The sequence below is a fragment of the Amblyraja radiata genome, chromosome 2 (genome assembly GCF_010909765.2).
Source record: "Amblyraja radiata isolate CabotCenter1 chromosome 2, sAmbRad1.1.pri, whole genome shotgun sequence".
Taxonomy (NCBI): domain Eukaryota; kingdom Metazoa; phylum Chordata; class Chondrichthyes; order Rajiformes; family Rajidae; genus Amblyraja; species Amblyraja radiata.
Genome location: NC_045957.1, coordinates 26882471 through 26909216, shown reverse-complemented (window position 1 = coordinate 26909216; position 26746 = coordinate 26882471). Strand labels below are relative to the sequence as shown.

The following is a 26746-nucleotide window of genomic DNA, read 5'->3' as shown; positions in this document are numbered from 1 at the left end:
TTTACACTAAATACCATTTACCAGCATCTGGTCCCTGCCTTAGTGCTGCAAGTGCAACTTAAATGAGAGTGCATGCCTCCACTCCCTACTCTGGTAGTGTATTTCAGATTCCAACTTCAGAGTGAAAAAGGTCTTCCTCGGATCCCCTCTAAATATCTCGCCTTAAACCTGTTCCCTGTAATTTCAGCTACCTCTTATGTGCAAAGATTTCCTCCGATCTACTCTATGCCCCTCATTTTGTTTTATTGGAACACCCGTAACTCCCTCTGCACTAAGGAAAACGACCTCAGCCTACCTGGTTTCTCCTCATAACTCCCAAGCTGCATCCTTATGTCTCCTCTGCCCCCTATCCGTTGCAATCATGTTCTCCACATAATGTGGTGTCCAGAATCACGATGTACTCCATTTATGGCTGAACAAATATTTATTTAACTTGCAGAGTAACCTTGGGTTCTACGCTTCAACTAATACTCATACTGTTATACAGCATGGAAAGGCTCCTTCTGCCCATATTGCCCATGACGACCAAGTTTCCTAGCTGAGCTTGTCCCATTGCCTGCTCATGGCCCATATCCCTCCAACGATTCAATTATCTGTGCCGTTGACCTGCCCAACCTACCAATTGATCATTATCAACCTTGTCCATGATTATCAATAAAATAGTAAATTAGTTTTGATTTTCTTCTGTAGGTTATGCTATCATTAATGAACAGCGAAAATTGTAGTTATGTTATGAATTTAGGTGCTGGTTACGCTGACCGACCTGATCATGCAGGATTATAGTTTAAAATGCAAGATAGCGCCTCCGGTTTGATCCTGGCCTTCAGTGCTGTTCATGTGGAGTTTGCGCATTTTCTCTGCGACCGCGTGGGTTTCCTCCTAGTGTTCTGGTTTCTTCCCACATTCCAAAGCTGTGGAGATTTGTAGGTTAATTGGCCATCTGTAAATTGTCCCGAATGTGTAGGAGCGGATGAGTAAGTGGGATAAAACAGGTGATCGATGGTTGGTGTGCACTCGGTGGACCAAAGAGCCTGTTTTCAGGCTGCATCTCTAAACTCTAACCCTGCCCCCCTCCCCAACTGCAGATATTTCAAAGCTGCTTTAAATGAAGTAATTAATTGCATATAATTAATTATAAATTGCATAATTATAGATTTAAACTAGTTACTTAATCAGACTCTTGTATAGTTTCCAGCCTTTATCAGTAAATCATTAATAAAAATACAACCATTTTTCATTCAATTATGAAATTGTAAAATGTCATTGTCATTATGTAAAAATGTCATTATACCAGTTTTGTCAAAATGCATTATATGTGGTGTAATATGTTAGTTTTGTCATTGAACTATTTCACCTATATAATACCATGACCATTTCTGACTATGTCCTGCGAGGGTTAATTTTGCAGTAGGTTCCCGAGTACAATGAATGTGATGTGGAAACGTGAAGCCAAAGATTGTGCTTTCTATGCAGTTGGAGCTATATTTAGTACCAGCAGATTGCAGAATCAACTTGTGCGTAAAATGCTGTGCTATCCTTGTCTCTGGGTCATTTGCTGATTCTGTTGGTATTATAACAGGGTTGGAAAGGCACTTTTATTCTGAGCACTTTCATTGTATTAATGGTAAAATGTGCAATGGTGCAACTCTACATTTTTAAGTTATAACCTGATGAGGAATTTAATGCTGCATAAATAAATACGTTGTAGGGGGAAAAAAATTGATTCCACAAGTGGGTACTCTTAATTTAAAATAATAGATTTTGTGCAGTACTTGGTTGAAATTGTTTAGTAAATTAGTTATTTTTGTGGAACTTTGACTACAAACCACCATCAACTAACACAAATATATACATGCGCATGGGCCTCAGCTATGCCTGCCTCTTTGTTGGGTACGTCGAACAATCCTTGTTCGAGGCGTACCAGGGCCCCATCCCCGACGTACCTCTGCTACATCGACGATTGCTTTGGTGCTACCTCCTGCACCCACACACAACTGACTGACTTCATTCGCTTCACCACTAAATTCCATCCGGCACTGGAATACACCTGGACTATTTCCGACACTTCCCTACCATTTCTTGGCCTCGCTATCTCCATCGCAGGTGATAGACTTCTGACCGACATCCACTATAAACCCACTAACTCCCATGGCTGTCTAGACTACTCTTCTTCCCATCCTGCTTCCTGTAAGGACTCCATCCCCTACTCCCAATTCCTCCTCCTACGCCGCATTTGCTCCCAGGATGAGGTGTTCCACACCAGGGCATCGGAAATGTCCTCATTCTTCAGGGAACGCGGGATCCCCTCCCCTACTATAGATGAGGCTCTCACCAGGGTCTCTTCCATACCCCGTAACACTGCTCTCTCTCCCCATCCCCCCCACTCGCAACAAGGGCAGAGTCCCCCTAGTCCTCACCTTTCACCCCACTAGCCGTCACATACAACAAATAGTGTTCTGTCATTTTCGCCACCTCCAACGTGACTGCACCACTCGCCACATCTTCCCATCTACCCCCGTTCTCCCCCCCGCTCCCTCCGCAACTCCCTGGTCAATTCTTCCCTTCCCTCCCGCACCACCCCCTCCCCGGGCACTTTCCCTTGCAACCGCAAGAGATGCTACACTTGTCGCTTTACCTCCCCCCTCGACTCCATTCAAGGACCCAAGTAGTCATTCCAGGTGCGACAGAGGTTCGCCTGCATCTCCTCCAACCTCATCTATTGCATCCGCTGCTCTAGATGTCAGCTGATCTACATCGGTGAGACCAAGCGTAGGCTTGGCGATCGTTTCGCCGAACACCTCCGCTCGGTCCGCATTAACCAACCTGATCTCCCAGTGGCTCAGCACTTCAACTCCCCCTCCCATTCCAAATCTGACCTCTCTGTCCTGGGCCTCCTCCATGGCCAGAGTGAGCACCACCGGAAATTGGAGGAGCAGCACCTCATATTCTGCTTGGGCAGTCTGTACCCTAGCGGTATAAACATTGAATTCACCAATTTCCGGTAGCCCTTGCTGCATCCTCCCCTTCTCAGCTCTCCCTTGGCCCTCGGGCTCCTCCTCTTCCTTTTTCCTTCCTTCTCCCCGTTCTCCCCTCCCACCCTACATCAGTCTGAAGAAGGGTTTCAGCCCGAATCATTGCCTATTTCCTTCGCTTCATAGATGCTGCTGCACCCACTGAGTTTCTCCAGCATTTTTGTCTACCTTCGATCTTCCAGCATCTGCAGTTCCTTCTTAAACACAAATATATTAGCTGGAGCAGTTTACATTTAAGTAAATACTGGCAGCCTTATTCATGCATTTTCTTGGGTAAATCCTCACGGGCAAGGTTTACTTGTTTCCACTGAAGTAAATGAGGCCCTTGTGAGATCTCCAGGCTTTGACGCAGGTGGTGTAGGAGGTGCTTGGCAGGGCAGGCAGTGGATGGTAACAACAGTAGCATCCTTCTGCCATTATAGGGCTTTTGCCTGCACCTCAGGGAACTCTAGCATCTCAGTGCCATTCTTAATGTTCCTCCATGTTGATGGCACTGAGGGTAAGGATTGCCACACTATCTCCCCAACCATTTTTTACTCCCTTGGAAAAAGCGCAGAGTAAAGCAACAATGGTGAATTCAATGGGAGTTTGTTAGTCGACCTGTTTGCATTGGATTTTATATACATTTTCTTTTTTGCTCAAAGCCGACACTGGCAAGACAGCATTAATCTTGAAGGGAACGATGAGATGTCACTTAGGATCATTGCTATCCTGTTGAAAATATTCCCATGATTCTGTTGGAAGAACCTTCAGATTTGAATTTGTGACAATATATTTCCAGGGCTAAATGGTGTACAACTTGGAGAGGAACCTGCTGATTGTTTTCTTCTGCCTGTTGCTCATGTTATCACTTTCAGTGGTATATGTCGCTGAGGCAGTATTAAGCAACTGTACATCTTGTCGATGCTACACACTGAACCTGCAGTGCCTGAGTAAAGGAGGAGAATACATTTTATAAATGAACAGTGCCAGTTAAACCAGTTTCATAATCCTGGGCAGTGTTGAATTTCCTGAGTGATTACAGAGCTGCATGTATTAATGCAAGTCAGCAGTGTGATGGAGTGTATACCATCACAATGACTTGTCATCGTGGATAATGAAAAGGCTTTGAGCTGTTGGGAGGTGAACCGTGCTACAGGATACCCAGCCTCAAAGCTGTTCTTGTACATTGTTGAATTGAAATTTTAGCCATTACTAACCCCAGATTATTGCTGATATACATTTGAAAGTAGCTGGTCACTCTCGAGCTCTGCAGCAATGCCCTGGATTGGCGTCGGTGAACTCCAATGATTACAAATCTCTTACTTGGGTGTGGTGCGACTCCATCCACTTCAGCTCTCCCTCGTTGCTTTTTGACTTATTACCAGGGCTCCTTGATGCAACTGTTGGTCAAATGTTGTCTTGATATCAAGGATAATTACCCCTTGCCTCACCTTTGGAGTTCAATTTTTGGATCTATGTTTGGACTAAGATGTATGGCTAAGTGGTCGAAGTTTAAATTTTTTTTTTAACCTATCCCGTAAGTGAGCACGTTTTTGGAGGCCGAGTGCCATTTAATAGAGCCATTAATGTTGCCCCCTATTACTTATTTGCCAATTGATTTTAGACCGATTAGTTGTTTGGATTTGTGTTGCCGTTTGTGTATTTGTGCAATATTGCACACTGTCAAGAAGTTGTAGCTGTGTTAGTGCAAAATAACTAGAAGCACGGATACTTTTGGAGTGCACGTCTGCAATGCAGCAACCCGGGTGTTGTCTGAACCTAAGATAGGCACAAAAAGCTGGAGTAACTCAGCGGGACAGGCAGCATCTCTGGAGAGGAATGGGTGACGTTTCGGGTCGAGACCCTTCTTCAGAACCAATTCAGAATGTCGTCTGAACGTTACTGTTTCCAGTGCCTCAGCCACTTTATCATGCGGAATAAATCAAAGGGACCGAAGATTATATAATATATAAAATGGGTATTGATTTTGGAGAGTTACAGAACAGGTCTTGCAGTCCACCAAGCCCATGCCAACCATCCATTTACGTTAATCCTTTTGTTCTCCCCATGTCCTCATCAACTATTAAAGTAATGAAGCTAGGGCAGGAATGTGATGGTAAGGTAGGATATTATTGAATAGCAAAACGGGTGCAAAGGACCAGATAGCCTACAGCTTCTATTTATGTTTTAATCGATCTCCTTGCAGAAAGAGCCCTGCCTGTAGAATCACATGTAGTGGACTGCAGTGTAATGCTTGCTCCACAGTTTGTGATGTCTTGAGTTTGTTCCAAACAAGTGGACATCCTGGCTAGTCACTAACTGCAGATAAATCATTTTAGATTGTATTTTTTTTACATGTACCTAAAGTTTGGTTGCATACCTATTCGTAAGTTATCTAGTGCTTTAAGTAAGCTTATACAAATCGTCCATGATAAATTGTTTTTATAACATGGAATGTTGGAAGAATTGGAGAATTGCCTCGTTTGTAATATCAACAAACATACTGTCTTGAGATATAAAAGTTGCAATGCAGAATTACACCATTTTGCATATGAGCTATTTGAATAGCCATCATTGGCCTCGTTCTATGCTGTAACTATTAAACCTGGGGAAGTTGACACTGACTGGGCTATCCAGTTATATGCATTTCTCACAAACCTTTCATATTATATTTCATTTTGAATGGTTTCATCTCCCATTTGAATGCTTTAATTGAATCTGCATCCACACCCAAGTTTGGCAGTGCATTGCAAGCCCTAACTAAAATTTTAGCCACTTTTGGGTTTTTCAGTCACTTTCATACAAGGACGCCTGTTCTTGATCTCTCTGCCAGTTGGAATAGTTTACTGTGTAATCTTTTCTGTGTCCTTCATTATATTAAATACTATCTGCAACCTCTGTTCCAAGGAGAGGAGTCCCGGTTTTTCCAACTTAACCACATAACCACACGATCTTCTATCATCTGTAAAATCAGTCATTTAGTAGACATTTTCTGCTCCCCCCTGAAGCCGTTATTGTTTTCTAGGTATGTGACATTCAGAATTGGGTACAATGCTCATGAGCAAATAAATGCGTAAAACATTTTCAGTAAAACCTCTCACTTGAACTCTACTCTGCTTCCTGTAAAGTTCAAGAGCTGCAATGTCATTGTATCAGCTCCATTAATCCGGTTTGAACTTCTCCCCCCGTCAGTGCTGTCTGTGTGAAGTTTGCACATTCCGCATGGGGTTTTTCCGACTGCTCTTGTTTTCTCCTATATCCAAAATGTATGGGTTGGTAGGTTAATTGGCCTCTGGACCCGGTGAGTGGTATGTGAGGGGCAGTTGGTGGGAATTTGGGTAAAAGATGGGATTGGTGCCAGTGGTTGCACGATGATCTGCACAAATTGGCCTTGTGTCCCTGTTTCTGTGCCAAATTTTGAGGAAGATACTTTAAAAAAATCACTTTCAGCTTTTAATCAAATGTGCCGACAGCTTCATATTCATGCCATAGAACTGGTCTAATAAAAAGTAATTGGAAGTGCCTATATTGTTCTTGTGCTCCTATTAGATTTGAACCCTTTTTTTTGCCTCTTATTGTTCATTCCAAAATGTAACATCTTAATCTATCATCTCCCATTGCCCTTTCCATCAAGCTATCTACAATTACTTGGTCTATCACTATTGTCCTCGTAATTTGCTGCACGTCACATTTTATGTTGTATACTTCAGGATTGTTTTGTAGTTAATATAGCCCCTGTATTATTTTGCATTTGTCTAAGCAATCCTTCCTGCTTAAGTGGCTAAAATTTAGTTGAGCGAATGTGAATCCATGCTTAGCAGCTTTTGAAGGTGTAGACGGATATGGGTGAAATGTGGGCTGGTGGGACTAGCGTCGATGGGGCGTCTAAGTCAGCATGGGCAATTTAGGAAAAAAGGCCTGTTTCTGTGCCGTATGGCTCTGAATCCCTGTAGACTGGTGAAGAGCAGATAAAGAAAGCCAGTGCAAAATGTTTCCAAATACATTTTATTCCTGAATCTAAGCAGTTTTTGTACATGGTTGTCATAACCACCAGTGACAGCTTCGTATTCATGCCATAGAACTGGTCTAATAAAAAGTAATTGGAATCTGATGACAGTACATAACTTAACCAGTGCCCTTAAGTAACCTTAATCAGACTGCCAGTGAATTGCATTATTTGCCAAAAGAAATCCTGCATTTTTTCCGTATTCACCTGCAGCCAGTGCTGATGAGTTTATTGGGCATCCTTTGAGAAATATTCTAATCCAGGACTCTTGATCCTAAATGTCATCTGTCCATTTCTCTTCACGTGTTCACTTGTTTAGGTACAGATGGGGAATTGCTCTTATGCGGTTGAGTAGAGATGTGGTGGGTTTCTGAACCAGCCTTCTGTTGATCATAATGGAAACTGGATTTAAAAGAAAATTTGAAAATCGTTATTCCGTTCTATCCAGTGGTTTTAATGTAGCACATCTCTTAGATAAGAAGCTTTGTATGGGGCAGGTCATGCCTTTGGACGCGTTTTTTGAGGTGACGATGATTGCAGGCCGGGCAGTGGATGTTGTCTGCATGGACTTTAATCCAGAAGAATAAGGCACGTGGAATCCATGGTGATCTGATAGAATGGATTCAAAAATTGGTTTGGTGTTAGAACACATGAGGAGGGGAAGGTGTGTGTGTTATGCAAACTAGGATTTTTTTTCTGAGTATTCTAAGCTGAGGAGAGACGATCAAAGTATATAAGAATGAGGAGCATAAATTGTGTAGACATTCTTGTCCAAGATGATAATGTCAAATACTAGAAGGCATTGCTTTAAGTTGAGGAGGGGGGGGGGGTTGAGGAGATGTGCTAGGAATGCTGTTTTAATGATCAGTGCGTGGAATGCATGCAGGGGAAGGAGGTGCAAGCCTACACAACAGTGATGCTCGAGACATTTAGACAGGCATACGAACAGGCGGGGAATGGAGGGCTGCGGACCATGTGAAGGCAGGAAGGATAAGTTTAATTTGACAACATGGTTGGTACAGGTAAGTTGGGCCAAAGGCTATAGCCTGTTCCAATGCTATACTGTTCTCTTCTATTTCACAGAAAGATAATGATAAAATCAACATCTGTTTATTTTGAGATACAGGGTTGCAACAGGCCCTTCAGCATCAACCTGCGATCCCTGTTCACTAGCACTATCCTACACATTAGGGACAATTTACTATTTTTACCGAAGCCAATTAACCTACAATGCTGTACACCTTTGAAGTGTTGGTGGAAGACTGAGTACCTGGAGAAAACCCTCACAGTCAGGGAAAAGATACAAATTCCGTACAGCCAACACCCGCTGTCGGGATCGAACCCGGGTCTCTGGCACTGTAAGGCAGCAACTCTACCACTGTGCCACCCTTGTGTAACCACCTGTATTAACGAAGAAATGCAAAAAAAATAATTTAATAAAGAAATCTTTTTTTATTTTTATTTTTTATTTATTTATTAGAAGTAGACATATTATAAAATGTAGTTACATATTATAGTAAAAAAAAACTTTTCATATACATCAGTCATACATTATTAAAATTTTCCATTATCAATTACTTCTGCTTCTAGTATTTTTATTTTTTATAGAAAGCGAGAAAAAGAGAGGGTAGAAAGTTACAGATAAAAAAGAAAGCAAAACAACACAACAGAAAAACAAGGGAGGTGGAATGGGTTACCTGTAATACATCAATGGAGATAGGTTCGTAGGTTATAAAGTATAGAGCATAGTTTTTCATCTGTTCCTGAGTTCAAGTTTCAGCTGGGTCCTCGTGCTGTGCCAATCTATCCCTTCAGATAGTTAATGAATGGAGCCCAAATTTTATGGAAAAGATCTTGTTTGTCCATTAAGACAAGTCTAATTCTTTCTAAGTATAGGGTCTCCGACATTTCCGTAATCCACATTTTAATTGTGGGGGTTGTAGGGCCTTTCCAAAATTTTAATATTAATTTTTTTCCGGTTATTATACTGTAATTGAGGAAGTTTCTTTGGTTTGTTGTGAGTGTTAAGCTTTGTTCTGATACTCCAAGTATTATTAATTTTGTGTCTGGGTCCAGTTTTGTATTAATAACTTCTGAAGTTATTTCAAAAATATCTGTCCAGAAATGTTTAAGTTTTATACAGTTTGCATACGTATGTGTTAAATTAGCCTCTAAATGTAGACATTTATCACAAATAGGAGAGATTTGTGGGAAGATTCTATTTAGTTTTATTTTAGAGAAGTGTAGTCTATGTAAGACCTTGAATTGTATTAAAGTATGTCTGGCATTTAATGAACATTGATGTATTTGTTGTAAACTTTCGTCCCACATATCTTTCGTGATAGGATGACCTATTTCATTTTCCCCATTTGTATCTATATGGTTCGGTCGGTGGTACCTCGTTATTTAGTAAGGTGTTATAAATATAAGCTATTAGTTTTTCAGTATTAGGATGCTTGTTCAGACATTCATCAAGAATTTCTGATTCCCTATTCCTGTAAACTTGTGTATTAGATTTAACATAATCTCTAATTTGTAGATATCTGAAGAAATTATTTGAGTGCAGTCCATAATTCAGTTGTAACTCTTGGAATGAAAGAAAAGTACCTTTCCCATAAAGATGTCCTATATTTTTGATTCCATGATTTTTCCATTGTGTGAAACCTTTGTCCATAAAGGATGATTTGAATAAAGGATTATTTACAATGGGAAGGCAGAGTGGTATATTATTCAATTTTAAATCTTTTTTTATTTGTTTCCAAATTCGTATTCCACTATGTATTATGGGGGTTTCTTTATAGGTTTTTTTGTGCAGTCTTGTGGGGGCAAATATAAAGAATTCTAATGAGTAGACAATAAAATTATATTTGCTGAGTGTTATATGCATCAAGCATGAGCCAAAATGTGCTTTGCTCAGAAACCGCCAATGTCCCAACAGCCCAAAAATCTACTTTGGGAGCTTCTGATATTTAAATTGTTTTATATCACCAGGAATCATTACCTCTGGGTTGATTTTGGAAATGTGTGTATGCCTTGTATTGAATTCTGTTCACCCTAATCAGAAGGGTCAGAAGATAAATAATTGCTGGCACTACTCTCTGGGGTTACTGTGCTTTCTCTTCCCCTTCCCTGAGCAGGTTTTGGTTGGTTGCCCTTATCCGAGGAAACAAGTGTGGTGTCAGCATCTGCTTGTTAAACGGGTTCATTGATGTTGCCTGTGTTCAGCACATCACCAGCTATTTCCATCCATGCGCTTGCATTCCTTTGGGAGTGAGCACAAGCCTGTAATACAATTAGGGCAGACTGCGTGTAACCAATCATCAATATTAATGATGCTTGATTAGAAAACCTTATTAACACAAAATATTCTGATTTTTATATTCCATTGCCCTCTTAATGTTAGCTGCTCTAATATCTTCAGTGTTAGAAACCTTTATTCTGAAAATTAAATAAGCTGCCAGAGCAATTTTCTTATGGCTGGGATCCAGGGCCCTTTGGCACAGTAGTTGCACACTTGCTTCTCGTGGCAGTGGATTCACCACTATGGAATTTAAAGCACAGTTCAGTGGAGAACTGCACACAGGGAGCACCATTTTTTATGTGGAACATTTTGGCTAACATAGGCAGAAATCCCCCCCCCCCCCCCCCCCCCCCCATGTTTTGTGACATGGACGCTACAGCCAGTCCCAGGTCGGCTTGCCTGCCCCGGGACTGGCTGTTGCGCCCAGGTTGGCTGGCAGGTCTGACTGTAGCATCCAGGTCGTCTGCGTGCCCTGGGACTGGCTGCAGTTCCCAGGTTGGCTCGCTTGTCCCAGGTCTGGCTGTAGCGCCCAGGTCACCTGCATGCCTCGCGACTGGCTGCAGTTCCTAGGTCACTTGCGTGCCCCGGGACTGACTGTAGTTTCCAGGTCGCCTGCGTGCCCTGGGACTGGCTGCAGTTCCCAGGTCATGAAAACTAATTGAACAAAATATACGCCTGCGGGACGGATGATTTCGGGTCACAGGCCGAATCCGGCCCGTGGGCTGTAGGTTGCCGACCCCTGTCCTAGGTGTTAGGCCTCATTGTATCCCCCTCACATTTTAAAAGCGATGTGCAAGTTAGTGTACAACGCAAAATGTTGGTGGAACTCAGCGGATCAAGCAGCGTCTGGGGAGGGAATGGGCAGGTGACGTTGTAGGTTGGGACCCTTGGGCTGCGGGAGCAAAAACTTGAAAAGGAAGGTGGGGGCAGGACAAAGCCTAACAAGTGGATACAAATGAGAGTGATACGATTGGCTAAATGGCCAATTGAGGTAAAATGGAGAGAAATGGGTGTGTGGTAAGGGGAGAAAAGGGGGGAATTAATTGTTAGGCAACTGGGAGAGACTTGGGTTAAAGCCTAAGTTCAGGTTGCTCTGGCTAAGTATTCTTCATTGTCGTAGAGCAGTATAGTATAATTTGGTGAACTCGTCATATTTCTTAATTGACAGATTACCACTGCATTCACTGGAAATGTCATGGCTTTTGCTGAGCATGTGGTGTTTCCTGTGCTAGGTTATTGGGGTTTTTTTTTGATAATCTTAATGCTTAGGAATTTTCTTTACCATATTTGAATTTATGAAATACAGGCCTTCCCCAGGCACTGAACGATTTCAGTTTATATAAACATTTACGTCGATTTTTGTCTAAAAGTTGGAAGATGCACATCACCCTTTGGTAACTATATCTCTGCAGTATTATTATGAATGGTGTCAAAATCACGTGTGTACGTACGACTTAAATAATATTGTGGAAGGTCATTCATATTAATGGGTTGTTCATCAGTCAAGCATTCATAACATGGGGATGACTACTATGGTTTTGGTTTTCCAACTCAATATTGACATCATTGGTGTTGGCCCTCAATCTTATAATTAGGAGTCTTTTTAGAAAAGCGACTTCCCCTTGAAATTGTTGAAGCTGCTAAATTTTGCAGTCTCAATGGATTGCTTGTTGCCTTGAGTCTTGTTGCCTTTAGTTTTGTCTTTGGAATTTCTGGTCATATTTCAAATGTCAAGCCTAAGTCCCATTTTGGATATCGGTGACATTTCCAAATGTTACATTGCAGGGCATAATTTTAGGATACCTTTTATTATTTTTATTTTTTTGTTTTAAAACAAAATGAAATAATTATTTTCTTGGGAACTAACCATTTTTTTTGTTTTCTTTTTTAGCATTTACTAAATTGATTACGGTGAATGGGCAAGATTACCACCTGCAGCTTGTGGACACAGCTGGACAGGTAAGGGTTCAGGGGAATGGTTCTAGGAGATATCCAGTATGATCTGTGTGTTGTGTGAATCTAATAGAGCTGCACAACTTGTTTTGGAGTGGAATGTAGTAAAATAATTCTGCATAGTTATGAAGTTATAATAACTGTAGTAATTAGTGAAGGCAGTCCAGTTCTTCCATGTATTACTTGTTACTGAACAAAAGCAGCAGGTCGTGAAACAAAATTGCATCAACTGAGCTAGTGGTATTGATAATTAAACTGACATCTTTCAATGATATTTAGTTTTGCTCTATGCTATTCAACTACTGGGATCGGATGACAAGAAGGTTATCTGCTTTACTGCAAGAAAGTCATTTTTACCAAAATGAATGCAATCTGAATAAAATTAATTATTCACTTTTCACTCAATAGAAAATCAAATAAGATCTATTATTTCGAAGTGGGAGCTACCATGTCTTTACAATTCCATTATATTAAGCTTTCTGTGCAAACGCTTTATTTTTGGTGTTGCTAAGAGACAGCTAGTTGCTTTCATCTTTCTTATCGAGCATTGCCACTGTTTTCCAGAGTTCCCTCTTGCCCCCTCCACCTCTACAGCTTTTTAAGATTATTTTGCTTCACTGTAGTATACCTTATTAAAAATCATGATCTCTAGCTTTTTGTAGATGATGGGAGCTACTTTGCCCATTTGTCCACATACCCTTTGTATTCAGTGATTCAATCATTGCTTGGAGCCCTGGTATTCACTATTGAGCAGAAACTACTGGATGAGCCGCGTTAATACTATGACAACACGCTTCTTGGACATTAATGTCCTGGAGCAAATGAATTCCATTCTGACACCTCAAAGGTTTTTTAACATTTACAAGGAGTCAGGTGTGTGATTGAACTATCGTCAGGTCAGACTTGCGTCTCCTTGGTCCACAACTGACAAATGTCTTGACTGGACCAGCTCAGAGAAGCTATGTTTTCAGCCACTGATGTGAGCATCTGGGATGGGCAATCATTGCTCTTTGGTATTGTCATCGCCTATTTGAGTAACCAGAGCCTCCTGGCACTAATTTATTACTCAGCCAATCAACCTTTGATTCATATGAGATGATATTTTTGATTCAAGCAGCTTTCAAAGCTGTCATCCACACAAAGGGCTATTAAACTTAGTTTCATTATTTGTAAATTATTTCTTGATTGCACCTCAGTTCCTTAAAATGTACTGAACTAGCATTCTATCTCACCTTTTTTTCTATAGAAAATGTTATTGCATGCATTTTTAATCCCATCATCACTCAGTTGCATCCCCACCCAAGATAAGCATCTTGTACATGTCTCCACTTCATTGCGGAAGTTAGAAAATTCCATTCCAGGCCCTATTATATGCTTGTCTGTGCCTTCCAGTACATCACCTGGGATGTGGACTCTGCTCCTTTATTAAATGTGCAATGACAACTCTTTCAATTATTGCTCTGTTGTTCTCTTGGTGTATGACATCAGTGACTAGATAAGCTGGAATCTTTTTCAATTTGATCTGTAAGATCAACCTCCTCCGAAAACATTTCCCTCTAACTCACCATTCCATTTTGTCTCCTAGTTGAAAAGCATGAGCATGCTGTTATTCATTGCCAGTGTTGAGCTGAATGCCCCATTACCAGAATCATGCTTGTAAAGGGTCTTACTGGATTATTTTTCATTCAAAACATCAATTATAAGACCCTTGTCCATATCCTAACCTGCAGTGAATTATTTTAATGTGGGCTTCCAAAATGCTCTTTGCTGTCCTCCCTTGGCCATCTTAAGATGCCTGTACCTGCTATTCTTTTTGATCACTGTCACTATTCTCCAACTCTGCACAATTGTGACCCATCTCCAAATACCACATCTTCACTGTCATCAGTTGCCTACTGATTACTACGATCTGGTTTCACTTCTGTCTTTGATCTTACTCTTCTGACGTTTATCATGTGAAAGATACCATGTATAAATATAAGGTAGACAAAATTGCTGGAGAAACTCAGCGAGTGAGGCAGCATCTATGGAGCGAAGGAAATAGTCTGAAGAAGGGTTTCGGCCCGAAATGTTGCCTATTTCCTTTGCTCCATAGATGCTGCCGCACCCGCTGAGTTTCTCCAGCAATTTTGTCTACCTTCGATTTTCCAGCATCTGCAGTTCCTTCTTAAACATATCTAAATATAATGCAAGATAACCAGATTACGGGCTTTAATTGAAACCTCTTCCACTATCTATAGTCATAAAGCTATGCAGCATGAAACAGGCCTTCAGCTCAACTTGACCATGCTGATCAAGTCACCTAACAGCCAGACCCACTTGCGTGGGTCTGGTTCATATCCCAACCTTTGTATCCAAGTGTCTTAAGTCATAATTGTTCCCACTTCTATAACATCTTGCAGCAGCTCATTATCTATAAGCATCACTTTTTATCCTTTTTAAATCTTTCTCTCTCAAGCCCATGCTCACTAGTTTTAGATTTCCCTACCCTGGGGAGGAGACTATTCACTTTATCTATGTCTCTTTGATTTTATAAACCTCTATAAGATCATCCCACAGCCACCTCTGCTCCAGGGGACAAAGGCCCAGCCTATCACGCCTATCCTTGTAACTTAAACCTTCCCGAATCAAATTAATTTCCAGGGACTAGTTCAGTTCGGCAACCTGGTTGCAGTGGATAATGAGCTGCAGAGCCTGTTTCTGTGCTGTATAACCATGACTATTTTCTGTGATTCTCCCCAGGACATTACTATTTACTATAAGGTCTGCCCTGGTTTGTTTTATCAAAATGCAACGCCTCACATATTGATCTGAATCAAACTCCACCTGCAGTTCCTCTGCCTTCTGACCCATTTGTATCCAAGATCCTGTTGTAACCTTAAATAACCATCACTGTCCACAATGCTACCAGTGTCATTTTAGTGTCATCCTCAAACTCACTAACCATGCCACCTTGCAAAGTGTACAGAAGTTTATAAATATTTGACATGTCACCGAATACTCTGACAAAACTACAGATGCACTGCAGAAAGTAACCAAACTGGTTAATCATGGCGATTCCAATGCACAGAAATGGAGGTTGCAGAGAGTGGTGGACTCTGCCCGGTCTATTACTGACATAAATCTCTCCTCTATCAAAAGCATCCGCATGAGGTGGTGCCTCAAAGTGGCATCTATCATCAAGAATCCCTATTAACTGGGCTGTGGCCTCTTTTAGCTGCAACCATTGGGCAGGAGGTACAAACTCGTGAAATCCCACACCACCTAGTTTGGAAGCAGCTACTTCCCTACAACCATCGGGTTCTTGAACTGATGTGCCCAACCCTCATTCTACCTCAGCAATAGAATCATCTCTTGCACTACCATGCACTCATTTCAAAAGTTGTTTAATAAAAGCACCATTAAACCATTTTTTAATTGGGTTTTTGCACTAATTTAATTTTTTCAGTCTTTTGTTTTCGCTGTCTAATATATTTCAAGATGAGTTTAATGTGGGCACTCAAATAATCCACCATTTTATTTATGATGGAAACATTACATATGTGAACAACAAAGAAATAATCCTAACACCATTTCCCTGCAGATGTGCTGGAATATTTTGTACAATTTAATTAGAAGTCTGCCTTCTGGAACATCGCTGCATCAAAGACCGGAAGGATGGAATAAAATTAAACTTTCTATTAAAGCTTTGCCATTGCTGCATTATACAGTAAACCTGAATTTTCATGCTGAAATCCTTCCCAAGTAAAATTGCAAGACATGATTTGTACTTTGCTTGAGTCTAACTCAGTGGTTCCCAAACTTTTTTTGGCCATGCCCCACCTAATCACCTCTAAAATCCTGATGCCCCCCCCTTTTTTACCCCCAAAAAATTATTTACTCAAAATCACATCTGAAACATAAACTACATATGTTTACCTGATGGAAAATCCAAAAAAATAAAAATCGAAAATTTGGACCCAGACCTCCTCAGTCGCGCTCAATTGCCCCCCTTAAAAATCAAATTGCCCCCCTGTGGGGCGTACGCCCCACGTTGGGAACCACTGGTCTAACTGTTGGCAATTTGATAAATATTGATGAGTCATTAGCCTGACATCCTGATATTTGTCTTTTTAATTATTAGGATGAATACTCTATCTTCCCTCAGACGTATTCCATTGACATTAATGGGTACATTTTGGTATATTCAGTTACATCTAACAAAAGGTAAGCATTTCTCTTCATTTTTGTACACATTTAGCTAGTTAGGCGCACTAGTTTGCAACAGTGTGTTTTTGCTTTATATGGCAGTTATTTGCATGCCTTATTATAGTTGCCTCATTGTTCAGCATAATTCAGAAAATTATAGCCAACTTTAGAAAAGGTGCTTTTTAATGCAAGGCAGAGCTGGTAATTTTTCAAAAATGCTGAACAGTGGTTATATGGTATTATTGGAGTGATTGCTTTAATGTTGTATGACATTAAATAATCAATCTTGCAGAATAACATTCGCAAAGGCTAAAATATTTTCAGTGTCTAATACCTGTATCGTGATTAATCTTTAATTTCCGTTCTGGTATTGTGTGTTGTCTTTCAATTCCCATTGTGAAGGGCAGTTTATGGGGGGGGATAAATAGCAATCTTCCATTTTTGTCAGTTTTTTAGTGGCTTGCAAGGGGAAACTGCTTTTCAGGGTCTCTACCTGGTCGGAGAGGCGGCTTTTCTCCGGGCAGCACCTTCGACCCGTCCTCGCGGCCTACCAGCGGGCCTGGAGCGGCGTTTCCTGTCGGGACCGGCCAGAACCTCGGCTTCGGCGGCAGCACAGCGCTGGAGCGCTATCGCGGACCGGACCGGCCGATGCTTTGCCCGGGTCGCCGCACTGGAACTACGGTGAGCTGAGACCGCCGATAAAAAACCATCGCGGAGCTGCGGGTCTGTGGAGCGTCCAGCCACGGGCGGCGGCACTGAACTTTACATCGGGAGCCTGGGATCTCTCGCCGAGATAGCCAGTGGTGGAGCTCCATCCAGCGTGGCCTGTCGGCTTCGGAAGCCGGTAAGGAAGCGGCCGTTCCAGGTTTCCCATGCCGCTATGAGGATTCTCCCGACGCTGGAGCACCATCACCCGGCGAGAAGGGCCTCCGTAAAGGCGACTGCGGAGGCCTCAATAGGCCCGACTATGGGTGGACATGGGGATGGGGACTGGACATTGTGCCTTCCCTCATAATGGGAACCATTGTGGGGGGATGTTTTTTATGTTTAAATTTCTTTATTATTGTTATGTCTGGATTTTTATTAATTTTTTTATTAATTTTTATTTTATTTTATGTGCTGCATTGGCAATAAGCATTTCACTATACCAATTGGTGTATGTGACTAATAAAGAACCTTTGAACCTTTGAATATTAATTAAAACATTATGCCTAGTACTAAACTGGGGAAATTAATTCCCAAATTCTATTCTGCAAGTGGGAGTAGCATCTATTAACAAGAATGTAAATTGTTGTGAAATGTAAAAATCCATATGAATTCTTCATGTGCCCACGCAGATATTTGCCAGAAAGGCAACTCGATTTGGAGATGAATTAGTTTACAAGTTGAACCTTTCAGCATGACTGTTTACATTTTTAATAAATCTGTTTGCAAATCACTTTGCCATATCTAAAGTAGTCTTCCAATCGTAGATTGAATGAGTTATTTGTTTGTAGCTTCAAAACAATTGCTTTGTTTCATGGGAAACCACTGGATATTGAGGATTTTTGGAATTGCAAATCATCCTGTAGTCAATTGTTTTACAGTGCATTTGTTGGAAGTGTTGGAGCCAAACTATAGGATTAAGTTAAATCTGGAACACGAGTCAAATAATTTAAATTCTTTATCTTTAAAATTTGGAATAAACCATCCATCAAAAGTAAACCATTATCTGTATCGGTTACTTTTTGTGTAATTGTTGTCACAGGAATGAGAGTTGTGGTCCAAGCGTTAGTGTAGTTGAATCACAGTGGGAGTATTGAAACTATTCCAAATTCTGTTTCATTATCGTACCAATTATTCTTACGTTAGCTTTAAAAGGATTACTTTATATAGTTGGATGTGAGGGTTACACTCAAAAGTTATCCTAACTTTTTTGAATCACAACTGAAAATTTAATACAATTTGATTAAAATCTTGAAGAGAAGTTCATCCTATAATCAGTCTGAAGAAGAGTCACGACCACAAGCATCACATTTATCCATGTTCACTGGAGGTGCTGCCTGACCTGTTGAGTTACTCCAGCACTTTGTGTCCTTTGGTTGTATTATTTGTTGGCTTGGACTTAAAATTGGGTAGGATTGGTTACCGGGATGGCAAGACTGTCATATGATGAAAGAATGGAGAGGCTGGGAATTTAGAAGGATGAGATGAGATCTTATAGAAACATATAAAATTATTAAGGGATTGGACATGCTAGATGCAGGAAACATGTTTTATGTTGGAGGAGTCCAGAACCAGCGGCCGCAGTTTAAGAATATGGGGTAGGCCATTTAAAACTGAGATGAGGAAAAGCTTTTTTACACAGTTGTGAATTTGTGGAGTTCTTTGCCTCAGAAGGCAGTGAAGGCCGATTCACTGGATGCATTCAAAAGATAATTAGATAGAGGGCTTAGGGCTAGCGGAATCAAGGGGTATGTGGAGAAGGCAGGAACAGGGTACTGATAGTGGATGATCAGCCATGATCACATTGAATGGCGGTGCTGGCTCGGGCTGAATGGCCTACTCCTGCACCTATTGTCCATGTATCTATAAATTCACTATTCATTGTATATTTTGTTAATGTGCCTGCAAGCAGCAAGAACTTCATTGCTCCGTTCCTGGTGCACACGATAATTGCTTTTGACTTGAACAAGATGTAATAATTCTATTTTTCTTAACATGTCTGCAGTTTTGAGGTGATCAAAGTGATTCATGAAAAATTGCTGGATATGGTGGGGAAAGTTCAGTAAGTAAATTAAAAATGCAAATTTCAGTCTTTTTTCCAGATTTTATTTCTACCTCAGTCTAAGTTTGTTTCTGTTTTATACTGTAGAGTGCCCATTATGTTGGTTGGAAATAAGAAGGATCTACATATGGAAAGGTGAGTGGAGATTCCAGGCACAGTTCTCAGAATCAGTGCAGAAATTGTGATAACCATTTCATTTAAAGATTCTCGAGTGTAAGCAAAATCCCACACAAATTATCACATTGGTTGGTTTACATTAAGAATGGATGCATCCCAAAACAAACCATTGACGTGCACATGGCTACCATTAAAATGTAAGTCTTTCCAGTTTCTCTTGTTGACCACCAGCCAGCCCTTGCAGTGGCTATGCATAATGAAACCAGAAGATGCCAGCATTTATTGTACATCTGTCTAGACTTTAATACCTCTGGTATTGTCCTAAATAATCGATTTAAATAATCTGAAGGAGTTTGCAGCAGGCTTTATTCTCCACTTTTCCTCTCAGCCACTGAACCTGCTTGCCAAGAAATGACTGCCAGAAATATGTTAAATCACCTCTGGTATTATGGAAAACTGCGTGGCTTTGTACATGCAGCTTTTTTTTTTTACCCTGAGGGATGATAACAAAGGGCATGCATTTTTGAAATTAACTGTACAGTTATTAACAATTGTGTAAAGTGACAACTGAAAAGTTAATGGGAAATTTTAATTAAATGAATTTAATTTAAATTTTCAGCAGCATGAATTTTGCAAATACGTTGCAGTAAAAGATACTGTGGACACATCATGCTAAGTTCCCCCTTTAATGGAATTTAATTTGGTCCAAATTGGTCTTTGAGTGAACGCTATAAATTTCCATATGTTTAATCTTTTCTCTTGTCCCAATATATCTTTGGAAAGCTTTTAACTGATGTGCACCATTAGGACAATGTGGCATCATTATTAAAATAGGGTTTTGGAACTTTGAATCATTTGATACTGGTCTGTCCGAGTGTTAACCCTTCCAGATTTTGAAGACAAATCTTAGTTCATCCTCAAATATCCGACTAAACAGAGCTAAGAACGTCAGTGCCACGGACCATCGTAAAATAAATGCACACTGTGTTTCTTCATGACAAGCCCTTTTCAATTGCAGTCATCTGCAGCAGATGTTTAAATTTACATGATTTTAATGCCAATGGATTTGCTTTGTTTTCCTTTGAATTTCTACAGAAGGCGTAAGATTGTTTTAGGATCTTGCTGATCATTTTCATTCTGATCCATGCAACAATTGCAAATAGTTGATTTTTCCATGTTTTAAAAAAAAATGTTTTTAGGGTGATCAGTTTCGAAGAAGGGAAAAGCTTAGCAGATTCCTGGAGTGCTGCCTTCATGGAATCTTCTGCTAAAGAGAATCAGGTGAGGACTACAAAGTTGATTGATGGATATGAAACAATATTTTATTTAAACTATGATTTGTGTTTGGATTTCAGTGACAGAAGGTTACAGCTGGACCATCCCAAAGACCTTGTTCACTGAAGTACTTTAAAATGCATCAATCTTCTGGCAGGGAAATAAGTCAGTTAGCTTCTGCATTGTGGTTGCCTGCACAAGAGAAGTGGTTAGAGGGTTTGATTTTCTTTACATGCTTGTTCATCAATTAATATTGCTTTTGGCATCTTAGCAGAGCTGGAGACACAAACTGCAGATGCTGGATTCTTGAGCATCAAATCAGTGCTGGAGGAACTCAGTGGGACAGTGCGCATCGGTAGAGAACATGAATAGGTGATGTTTTGGGTTTGGGCTCCTTCTCCTGAAACGTCACCTATCCATTCCCTCCGGAGATACTGCTTGACCTGCTGAGTTGCTGCAGCACTTTCTGGCTTTATTTGTAAACTGACATCTGCAGTTCCTTGATGCCCTTCAGGCTCAATCTTCAGTCTCAAAAAGGGCACCGGTCCAAACTGATCCTGCCTGACCCACTAAATTCCCCCAGCACTTTATCTTTTTTCATCTTAGCAAAGTTTCCTTGTTCTACATAAAGTATTATAAGATGCTTTATAGAATAGATGAGCAAGTCTTGGTTTAACACACACTTTGAAATACTGCATCTCTGGTACTGCAACACTTCCCAGTTCTACACTGAGCATGGACTGCATAAATTGCAAAGAAAGGCAGAAAATACTGAATACAGTTGGGTGCTCAGATCTGCTGAATAGTTGTAGATGTGAGATGTGAACTCTGTTGTTCTCCACGCAGATGCTGACTATTTCCGGCTGTTTTTTATTTTCCCTAGAGTCCATGCAAAAAGCAGGTCATTGTATGGAGGCATAACTTTCTAATAGACTTGCAGAATTTGTTTCCCAATCTCCACTTAACAACTGATTTGGAACATTACTGGTCAATGCCGACTCAGTGGGTCGAAGGGCCTGTTTCTGCGTTGTATCACTAAAGTAAACTTTGCCACCACAGCAAGGACCAATCCTAGTTTCACATTTCTAAGCCCCCTACCCTCTCCATCTGTTCTTAAACTCCACCACCACCATAAGCCTCTAAATCTTGCATTGAGGCACTTTTGTGGGTCATTTTCATTCAGTCGCCTTCCGAGAGTAAAATTCCTGGTGGGGATCCTTCACAGGGTAGAGGGAAGAAAAGCTAAAGTGATTCTGCAGTTCCTTTGTGGAGTTGCTCCCAATCCGTGCAGGCAATTGATGGTTGGGGCTTTGCGTTGAGTTCATAGTGGATCAGGTGAATTATGTACCAGATCAGTTTCAACTGAAGCCCATTCATTTCAATGGTCACTATTACCTGCCTTTTCCATGTCAAAAAAATGCAGGAAAATGGGCTGAGTATGGATGACAAGCATTGATGGGTTGGGCCGAAGGGCCAATTTCTGTTCTATATATCTGTGACTTTGATTGTAAGCATGTAGTCAGATCTCTCTTCCTTCAGCTCACGGAGAAAGGTTAGTCTGCCAAAGTTGAGAAAAGCAATAACATTCCTCATCGCATGGCCCAGTGCCACGTCAGTGAGGCTGCAGATTCATTGCTGCTACAGACATATTTTAAACGCCCAGCAATTGGCAGTTTGGCGGGTTAAGAACCACTTCCAGTTTAAAGGCAAGTTTTGACTGGCTTCATTTTGTATTAAATGTCACAAAGGCTATCACATTTAGCATAATTCAAAATTAACACTGGGGAATCTGAAAAACACTGTATTTATGGTACTGAATTTAAGATAATGTCATGTGATAGGAGCAGAATTAGGCCATTTGGCCCATCAAGTCTAATCAGCCATTCAAGCATGGCTGATCTATCTCTCCCTCCTAACCACATCCTCCTGCCTTCTCCCATAACCCTTGACGCCCTTACTAATCAAGAATCTGCCTTAAAAATATCCATAATTAATCTTGAACATAGAAAGTACAGTGCAGAAACAGATCCTTCAGATCATGATGTCTGTGCTAACCATGATGTTAATTTGAACGGATCCCATCTGCCTACATGTGGTCTATGTCTCTTCATTCCCTGCGCTGATAGCGTGTTTGTCAAAAACCTCAAATTATTAGTTTAGAGAAACCAGACCCATCGGCTCACCGAGTCCATGCTGACTATTGATCACCTGTTCGCAATAGTTCCATGTTATCCCACTTCTGCATCCTGCACAGGGGCAATTTACAGAAGACCTGCAAAAACGCACGTCTTTGGAATGTGGGAGAAACCCAGAGCACCTGAGGAAACCCACACAGTCGCAGAGACCCGAGGTCAGGATCGAACCCAGGTCACTGGCGCTGTGAGGCAGCAACTCTACCACTCCTGCCCTTTCATACAGGCCAGGCTTGCTGGCATGTTTCTGGTGGAGGGGAAGCAGCTGAGCTGACCACATTTATGTACTCTAGCGACAATAAACTGATGTAAGGGCGCGGGTTTCATTTCCCTAAAGGGCTTGCGTTTCTCTCAACAGTCTGCTAGTTTCACAATTGCCATGGCTAATGCCAGCTTTTTATTTTCAATTTGTTTAATTAACAATGTAAATTCTCTGCTGTGTTGGGAGATGCAGCATGGCAATGGGCCCTTTGGCCCACTAGGGAGTCCACGCTGACCATCAACCACCCATTACACTAATCCAGCACCAATCTAATCCAATTTTATCCTCTCCAAATTGTCGTCAACTTCCACCAGATTCTGCCTCTTGCCTACACACTCGGGGCAATTTACAGTGGCCAATTAAACTATAACCTGTATGCCTTTGGGATGCGAGTGTAAACTGGAGCACCGGGGGGGAATCCTACGTAGTTAAAGGGAGAACATATAAACTCCACGCGGATATCACCTGAGGTCGGGATCGAACCCTGGTCTCTGGCGCTATGAGGCAGCAGCTCTACCAGTTGGGCCACTGTGCTGCTATAAACCACTGATTTTCTCATGTTTCTGGATTATCATTTCACTCATAAAACGTGTATTTGGGCAAGAGTCTGTGGGCGGCATACAGCTGTTGCCTCAGAGACTAGAGTTCGATCCTGACTACTGATGCTGTTTGTATGGAGTTTGTACGTTCTCCCTCTGACTGCATGGGCTTTCTCCTAGTGCTCTGGTTTCCTCCCACATCCCAAAGACGCGCAGGTTTGTAGGTTAATTGGCCTTGGTGTAAAATTGTTAGTCGTCCCTAGTGGGTAGGATAGTGTACGGGGTGATCGCTGGTTGGTGCGGACAGTGGGCCAAAGGGCCTATTTCCACACTATCTGTATAGGAAATATGGCAAAGGGGCTGAGATTGCAGCCTTGCAGGGCACTAATGTTGAGAATAATCGTGGTGGATGTTTTGTCTTCAATACTGATTGCATTTGATGCGCCAGGAATTTGAGGAACCAGAGGAGAGTGCTGACCTCCCAGGCCTAGGGGTTTGGAGATTAGTTTTGGTTGGTACAATGAGGCAGGTACAATAATCTATTATTATATAAAACTCTGTGGCTGCCGCCTGCCGTCCGGCTGCCTTTCTGCCTTTCGATTCGTTCCATTGTGTGATGTCACAATGCCCAATACTCGCAGATGTCCAATCGGAATGGCCGATGATCGCAGATGTCCAATCGGAATGGATCCATTTACATGTACGGCTGCCGGCTGCATTTCTTTCTTTGATTCCTTGCCACGCCGAATCCAGACGCACAATCGCCGAGATCTTTTCCATTTCGGTAGAGATTTCACTTTTCTTTCTAAGTATCCGCTCCTCATTACATTTCGTTGTGTTTAAGTACACCTTTTTAATCAAATCCTTCTCCCCCCACCCCCCAATATTTCAAAAATAAACTGGCTTCTCACCCATAGAAGCAGCCATTTCGGTAGACATTTCACTTTTCATTCCAACCATCCACTCATTAGATTTCGTTATGTTTATGTCCACATTTTTCATTAAATCCTTCTCCCCCCCCACTCACTCATTTTGTCGCCTCCTGCTGGCCAGCGACCATAACGGCTGCTGGCGCCCGCATCTCGCCTCAAAGACGCCATTTAAAACCAGCCGCACTGCTCATTCCTGAGCCGCTTGAGTTGGAGGACCACGTCTCCCGTGGGGGCTACGGGTAGGGAACGGCTGCGTTGGGGGAGCAGGCCCAACGGGTCTGCCCTTGGTCTAGTAACATTTAAAAGACGATGGGTAGGAAAGGTTTAATTTTGGCAAGAATCTTCCTCGACCCGAGACTACAAATGAACACTTTAAATGTTTTCTCTCTTCTCTTTCAGACCGCAGTTGAGGTGTTTAAGCGAATAATCATGGAGGCAGAGAGGGCAGATGGAGGCTGTCAGCAAGCAAAGTCTTCATGCTCAGTAATGTGAGCCCTGAAGACAACACAGAAACTGCTTTACTTGAAGAGGCTTTCTGCCACTCTCCCTTCAAATAAAAAAACTCTGCCTTTCTTTCTACCAGTTCGACAGATGGTCAGAGACTTCCTTTTTTTCCCTCACTTGCGTTCAATTCTGACCCTTTTAGCAAATGGCTTCACTTCTGCGTTTAAAAAAAAAAAAGTACTTAAAGGCAATTCCTATTTTTCGAATTGTACATTGTATTTCTTGACGAGCAATGAGTAGTCATTTGCCAACATTCATTTTCCATGTAGTATGAATGTCAGTTGGGAAGTAGATTGTAAACTTAAAGCGTGCATATTGTTACACTACTACTTACACACGGGATTGGATATATCAGTGTTTTTCCTCATGTGTTGTATGTATACTTGTAAATAAAAGTTAGCAGCAAACGGATTTGTTTTTAATACTTGCTGGTAGAAATATACTGTAGGAAGACTTTTGTTTATACCAGATTTTCTGTATTATACAAAGGTATTTTAAAAACAATCGATTGGGTTTTATTTATGAGCTTACATTTTTGTTCTTGCTCTGAAAGCAGCTCACGGGACCCTAACGTTGACTGACACCTGCTTTTTGTTCTAACTAGTGTACTTTTTTTAAAGCATACCAACCTTCATGAATTGGAAGACAGTAGTTCACTGCGTGCTGATTTCTACTGTATTTCAATGGGGTTTCAGCAGTCAAAATTGAGATTTGGGAGGTCTAACATGCAATGCAACAAAATGTATATATTTATGAAATTGCCGTTCAGCTGGGTGTGATTTTTTTTTTTCTTCTCCAAAATATAACGTGATTAATGTTGTTGACAATCTGCAGTAGTGCTATTGCCTTATAATCTACATTCTTAAACCCACTGCCCTTCAGTAATTATTTGCATCGGTACCTGTGTATAAATCATCACATGGACCGCCTTTTAATTTCCATTCTGAGGCATAAGTGAAAACAAATTGGTTTCTCACTTTTTCCTCAATCTACAAACCCCACTGAAGGATTGGTAATGTCCTATTCAATCATTAACTGTAATTTCTGCATACAGGGTAATTTAAAGTGGGATTTAGTCCTTGCGTAGATGAGATTTGTTCACCTGCAGAAATGGAAATATTTGTGTTTTAAGTTAAAGAAAGATGAAATATTAGTTTGTCTCTAGTGTAAATTTGTTGCAATTCCTACTGATCTGTACACTTGGGCAATGCAATTTACAACACATGATGAAAATATTGCTATGATTGGTCAGAAATGCAATAAAAATATTTTAATTTCACCTCATTTGATTGAGAACTATTTGAGTGGCTTGATTTTGAGTTGGTGTCATAACAGAACATGAGCAGCTGTGAAGGTCAAGTCAATGGATATTTTAATGGCGGATATTGACAAATTCTTGATTAGTAAGGGTATCGGGGATTATGGGGAGAAGGTAAGAGAATGGGGTTGCGAGGGAAAGATAAATCGCCCATGATTGAATGGTGAAGTAAACTAGACCTAATTCTGCTCCTAAAAATTATGAGCTCGTGACTGGAAATGAGCAGCTCAAATCGGAAAGGTTGAGGGGACACCTTTGAAACACTCGTCCAATGAGGTCGGTTCGACTGATTGCTCCATATCCGTTCACATAGTTGCTTGGGATGTCTACATTGCACAGGTTGCATTTATTGGAGTCCATGTTTCAAGTTGGTGAGAA

General features: G+C 41.2%; 1 protein-coding gene across 1 annotated transcript in view; it reads left to right on the top strand.

Moving 5' to 3' along the window:
- Positions 1 to 26334, top strand: part of rheb (Ras homolog, mTORC1 binding) — a 70542-nt gene extending 44208 nt beyond the window's left edge. The window contains exons 3-8 of the mRNA XM_033043916.1: positions 12213 to 12280; positions 16398 to 16480; positions 19173 to 19229; positions 19317 to 19364; positions 20546 to 20627; positions 24946 to 26334. Of these exons, the coding sequence (XP_032899807.1) occupies positions 12213 to 12280; positions 16398 to 16480; positions 19173 to 19229; positions 19317 to 19364; positions 20546 to 20627; positions 24946 to 25038 (431 nt within the window). The 3' untranslated portion in view covers positions 25039 to 26334. The remainder of the gene's footprint in view (positions 1 to 12212; positions 12281 to 16397; positions 16481 to 19172; positions 19230 to 19316; positions 19365 to 20545; positions 20628 to 24945) is intronic.
- Positions 26335 to 26746: the final 412 nt, after the last annotated feature.